Source organism: Arachis stenosperma, chromosome 6 (genome assembly GCF_014773155.1).
Source record: "Arachis stenosperma cultivar V10309 chromosome 6, arast.V10309.gnm1.PFL2, whole genome shotgun sequence".
Lineage (NCBI taxonomy): Eukaryota > Viridiplantae > Streptophyta > Magnoliopsida > Fabales > Fabaceae > Arachis > Arachis stenosperma.
This window is the reverse complement of record NC_080382.1, coordinates 124,187,062-124,193,061: the sequence shown is the minus strand read 5'-3', so window position 1 is coordinate 124,193,061 and position 6,000 is coordinate 124,187,062. Positions and strand designations below refer to the sequence as shown.

At 44.5% G+C, this 6,000-nt stretch overlaps 1 protein-coding gene across 1 annotated transcript in view; it reads left to right on the top strand.

Moving 5' to 3' along the window:
- Positions 1-1,382: 1,382 nt before the first annotated feature.
- LOC130934537 (uncharacterized) overlaps positions 1,383-6,000 on the top strand; it is a 47,881-nt gene continuing 43,263 nt past the window's right edge. The window contains exon 1 of the mRNA XM_057864098.1: positions 1,383-2,096. Coding sequence (XP_057720081.1) covers positions 1,383-2,096 — 714 coding nt within the window. The remainder of the gene's footprint in view (positions 2,097-6,000) is intronic.

The following is a 6,000-nucleotide window of genomic DNA, read 5'->3' as shown; positions in this document are numbered from 1 at the left end:
TTGTGGCATATAAACTGGAATTTGAACTTTACCTTCAAATTGGAATTAATTGACCGAGAAATTGGCAGTTAATGAATTTTAGAGGAGGTTAGAAAGGTCTAAGGAATTAGGGTCTAGCCACATATAGTTTGCCACAAATTAAATCCTACATGATTAAAATAGTTAGTAAGAAAAGTTAATCCGGAAAAATAGATAACTCTGAAACCTTAACAATTTTCTCCATATTTTATTCCCAACTTATTTATTTGTCTATCTTTTTTATATTCTGAGTTTGAATTTAAACCTTTTGAATATCTCAAAACCCTTTTCTGCTTGCCTAACTAAGCTTATCACTCAATAACTGTTGCTTAATCCATCAATCCTCATGGGATCGACCCTTACTCACGTAAGGTATTACTTGGTACGACCCGGTGCACTTACCGGTTAGTTTGTGGATTATAAAATACCGCACTACTGACCCAAACATCACATGGGCCGACCCGACCCATAGGCCACCCGACCCAAACGGTTGGGTGCGAGGCGCTCAACCACCGACCCGGACACGCGTCCTTGACAGCTCCCTACTCCAGCTGTATGGGGAAGCTTCGAGGAAGGTGGGTCTGCCCTTGTGGGACCCACTTCTAACACGGTATATAAAGGGAGGGTCCTACCCCTCCCCCAAGGTATGTGTCACACATATCACTTTACCTCTATCTCTCGCATGCGCCACGACTGACTAGAGCGTCAGAGTGTCTTTGCAGGTGACACCCCCTCCACGTGAAGAACTCGAGACGTCGGCTACTCCATATTCAGCCCCGCAACCCGGAACCAAGCCGGACCCCACCTTATCAACCCGAGAATCCCTCCGAACCGTCCGGTACCCGACCAACCGAACATTGGCACCATCTGTGGGGACCGCCTAAATGAACGTTGTACCAGGTGCTGCGGACCCGGGCGGCAAGGCCAATCTGAGGGGGGCAGCCTCCGTGGCTTCCTCTCGGGGACGCACGAGGTCCCCTCCTCGACGACCCGAGCCATCTTTACGATCCCAAGAGAGACGCCCCTTCTGGGGAACTGGCAGTGATAACACCAGGATAATGCAGGAACTGCGCCATAGGGTGCAGAACCTAGAGTGCCAGCTAGCAGATCAGGAGCACCGTCAACAAACTTCCGATCCCAGCTATTCCCCGTCTCCCAATAGCCGGGGAAGAACTTCTCACAGAAGTTTCTCCCAGCGCATACCCAACCCGAGATCTGAATCTGAAAGTAGCCGGGAAGACCGGGAACGCCCCAAAAGATGGCACGACACTTTGATCTACACCCGATCTAGAGGGACTCGCGCCGCTGGGTGAGATCGGGAAGACGACGGAGAAAGAACGAGGAGAACACGACGACTCGTGATCATGGGAGCAACCCCCTTCCACCATTCCATCCTCGAGGTCCTGCTACCAAAGCACTTTGATAAGCCGACGGATATGAGGTACGATGGAACGCATGACCCACAGGAGCATCTAACGGCCTTCGAGGCCAGAATGAATTTGGAGGGGGTAGGCGAGGAAGTCAGGTGTCGCGCTTTCCCAGTCACCTTGGCGGGACCTGCAATACTGTGGTTTAATAGCCTCCCGCAAGGTTCTATCGCCAGGTTTTTGGACATTAGCTGTGCTTTCTTAGCCCAATTTAATACCCAAATTGCGAAGGCGAAACACCCGATCAACTTACTCGGGGTGACACAAAGGCCCGGCAAGCCGACTAGAAAATATTTGGACCGTTTCAACGATGAGTGTTTGGAGATTGACGGCCTAACCGACTCGATGGCTAGTTTGTGTTTGATGAACAGACTCCCGAATGAGGATTTCAGGAAGCATCTCACCTTGAAGCCGGTGTGGATGATGCAGGAGATCCAAAGCGTAGCCAGGGAATATATCAACGATGAAGAAGTCAGTCAAGTCGTGGCTGCCAACAAGTGGCAACCCTCCTACAATCAACCTTGGCATCACCGTGGCAGAGAAAGACAGAAGGAGCATGCCAGAGACGACGGTCCGAGCAAGACATCCAGGCCGTTTACTCGAGTCAAAAAGTTCACCAATTACACCCCTCTCACCGTCCCCATCATAGAAGTTTATCAGCAGATAGCTAGTGCACGAAATTGCAATCACACTTTTGCAACCCCGCACAACTAACCAGCAAGTGCACTGGGTCGTCCAAGTAATACCTTACGTGAGTAAGGGTCGATCCCACGGAGATTGTCGGCTTGAAGCAAGCTATGGTTATCTTGTAAATCTTAGTCAGGATATCAGAAATTATCAGGATTGATTGTGAAAAGCAAAAGAACATGAAATAAGTACTTGTTTTGCAGTGATGGAGAATAGGTTGAGGCTTTGGAGATGCTCTGTCTTCTGAATCTCTGCTTTCCTACTGTCTTCTTCTTCAAACACGCAAGGCTCCTTCCATGGCAAGCTGTATGCAAGGGTTTCACCGTTGTCAGTGGCTACCTCCCATCCTCTCAGTGGAAATGTTCAACGCACCCTGTCACGGCACGGCTATCCATCTGTCGGTTCTCAATCAGGCCGGAATAGAATCCAGTGATTCTTTTGCGTCTGTCACTAACGCCCCGCCTTCAGGAGTTTGAAGCTCGTCACAGTCATTCAATCATTGAATCCTACTCAGAATACCACAGACAAGGTTTAGACCTTCCGGATTCTCTTGAATGCCGCCATCAGTTCTAGCTTATACCACGAAGATTCTGATTAAGGAATCCAAGAGACATCTACTCAATCTAAGGTAAAACGGAGGTGGTTATCAGGCACGCGTTCATAGTTGAGAATATGATGAGTGTCACGGATCATCACATTCATCCGGGTTAAGAACAAGTGATATCTTAGAACGGAAGCAAGCATGATTGAATAAGAAATAGTAGTAATTGCATTAATCCATCAAGACACAGCAGAGCTCCTCACCCCCAACCATGGGGTTTAGAGACTCATGCCGTGGAAGGTACACAAAGAAACGTGTAAAGTGTCATGAGGTACAGATACAATGTCAAAAGATCCTATTAATAGTGAACTAGTAACCTAGGGTATACAGAAATGAGTAAATGACGTAAAAATCCACTTCTGGGTCCACTTAGTGTGTGCTTGGGCTGAGCATTGAAGCTTTTATGTGTAGAGACCTTTTCTGGAGTTAAACGCCAGCTTTCATGCCAGTTTGGGCGTTTAACTCCAAGTTTTATGCCAGTTCCAGCGTTAAACGCTGGAAATTCTGAGGCTGATTTGCAACGCCGGTTTGGGCCATCAAATCTCGGGCAAAGTATGGACTATTATACATTGCTGGAAAGCCCAGGATGTCTACTTTCCAATGCCATTAAGAGCGCGCCAATTGGGCTTCTGTAGCTCCAGAAAATCCACTTCGAGTGCAGGGAGGTCAGAATCCAACAGCATCTGCAGTCCTTTTCAGCCTCTAAATCAGATTTTTGCTCAGATCCCTCAATTTCAGCCAGAAAATACCTGAAATCACAAAAAAACACACAAACTCATAGTAAAGTCCAAAAAAGTGAATTTTAACTAAAAACTAATAAAAATATACTAAAAACTAACTAAATCATACTAAAAACATACTAAAAACAATGCCAAAAAGCGTATAAATTATCCGCTCATCAATAGCCGAGAAGGGAATCTTGTCGAAGCCCCGACCTCTAGAGAACCGAACCAAGGTGAACAAGAGCCTCTATTGTGATTATCATAAGGGCTATGGACATAAGACGCAGGATTGCTTCCCTCCGTCAACACGGCATGAGGCTTAACCCGCTTAAGTGTGCCTTTGCCATGGAAGCCGGGAAGTTTCTGGGGTTTATGATAACCTTGAGAGGGGTGGAGGCCAACCCCAAAAAGTGTCAAGCGATACTCCAAATGAAGAGTGATGAGCGGATAATTTATACACATTTTGGCATTGTTTTCAGTATGTTTTTAGTATATTTTAGTTAGTTTTTATTACATTTTTATTAGTTTTTAGTTAAAATTCACTTTTCTGGACTTTACTATGAGTTTGTGTATTTTTCTGTGATTTCAGGTATTTTCTGGCTGAAATTGAGGGACCTGAGCAAAAATCTGATTCAGAGACTGAAAAGGACTGCAGATGCTGTTGGATTCTGACCTTCCTGCATTCTAAGTGGATTTTCTGGAGCTACAAAAACCCAATTGGCGCGCTCTTAATGGCATTGGAAAGTAGACATCCTGGGCTTTCCAGCAATGTATAATAGTCCATACTTTGCCCGAGATTTGATGGCCCAAACCGGCGTTGCAAATCAGCTTCAGAATTCCCAGCGTTTAACGCTGGAACTGGCATAAAAATTGGAGTTAAACGCCCAAACTGGCATAAAAGCTTGCGTTTAACTCCAGGAAGAGTCTCTACACGAAAATGCTTAAATGCTCAGCCCAAGCACACACCAAGTGGGCCCGGAAGTGGATTTTTCTGTCATTTACTCATTTCTGTAAACCCTAGATCACTAGTTCACTATTAATAGGATCTTTTGACATTGTATCTGTACTTCATGACACTTTACACGTTTCTCATTGTATCTTCTACAGTATGAGTTTCTAAACCCCATGGTTGGGGGTGAGGAGCTCTGCTGTGTCTTGATGGATTAATGCAATTACTACTGTTTTTCATTCAATCATGCTTGCTTCCGTTCTAAGATATTACTTGTTCTTAAACCTGATGAATGTGATTATCCGTGACACTCATCATCATTCTCAACTATGAACGTGTGCCTGACAACCACCTCCGTTCTACCTTAGATTGAGTAGATATCTCTTGGATCCCTTAACTGGAATCTTCGTGGTATAAGCTAGAATTGATGGCGGCATTCAAGAGAATCCGGAAGGTCTAAACCTTGTCTGTGGTATTCTGAGTAGGATTCAATGATTGAATGACTGTGATGAGCTTCAAACTCCTGAAGGCTGGGCGTTAGTGACAGACGCAAAAGAATCACTGGATTCTATTCCAACCCGATTGAGAACCGATAGATGAATAGCCGTGCTGTGACAGAGCGCGTTGAACATTTTCACTGAGAGGATGGGAGGTAGCCATTGACAACGGTGAAACCCTACATACAGCTTGCCATGGAAGGAGCCTTGCGTGCTTGAAGAAGAAGACAGTAGGAAAGCAGAAGTTCAGAAGACAGAGCATCTCCAAAACCTCAACCTATTCTCCATTACTGCAAAACAAGTACTTATTTCATGTTCTTTTGCTTTTCACAATCAATCCTGATAATTTTTGATATCCTGACTAAGAGTTACAAAATAACCATAGCTTGCTTCAAGCCGACAATCTCCGTGGGATCGACCCTTACTCACGTAAGGTATTACTTGGACGACCCAATGCACTTGCTGGTTAGTTGTGCGGGATTGCAAAAGTGTGATTGCAATTTCGTGCACCAAGTTTTTGGTGCCGTTGCCGGGGATTGTTCGAGTTTGGACAACTAACGGTTTATTTTGTTACTTAGATTAGGACTGTTTTATTTTATTAGTTTAAAGTCTTTTATTTGAGTATAATTTCATATTTTAAGTTTGGTGTCAATCGCATGCTTTTGTTTTTCTTTTAATTTTTCGAAATTACTTGTTCTTAGTCCTTTTTTATCTTTTAAAAATTCTAAGTTTGGTGTCTTCTTTGTGTTTTTCTTTAGGTTTTCGAAAATTCATGTTTGATTTTCTGAAAAATTTTAAGTTTGGTGTCTCTTTGTTGTTTTTATCTTTCCTCTTTTCAAAAAAATATATATACATATATATCTTGCTTACTATTCACATCAATTCCCTTTTCTCCATCATGGACATAAATGGGAATGAACAGTCCAAAAGGACTCTGGGGTCATATGCTAACCCCATTACAGCTGCATATGGGAGTAGCATCTGTATACCTCCTGTTCCGAGGGTTACCTGAAACGTGTAGCTCGGCCGTCTTGGAGAGGCCCGAGGTGAGGGTTCTGGGACCCGAGCTTGATGTGCCGAGCGGTTGGTGGTTGTACCT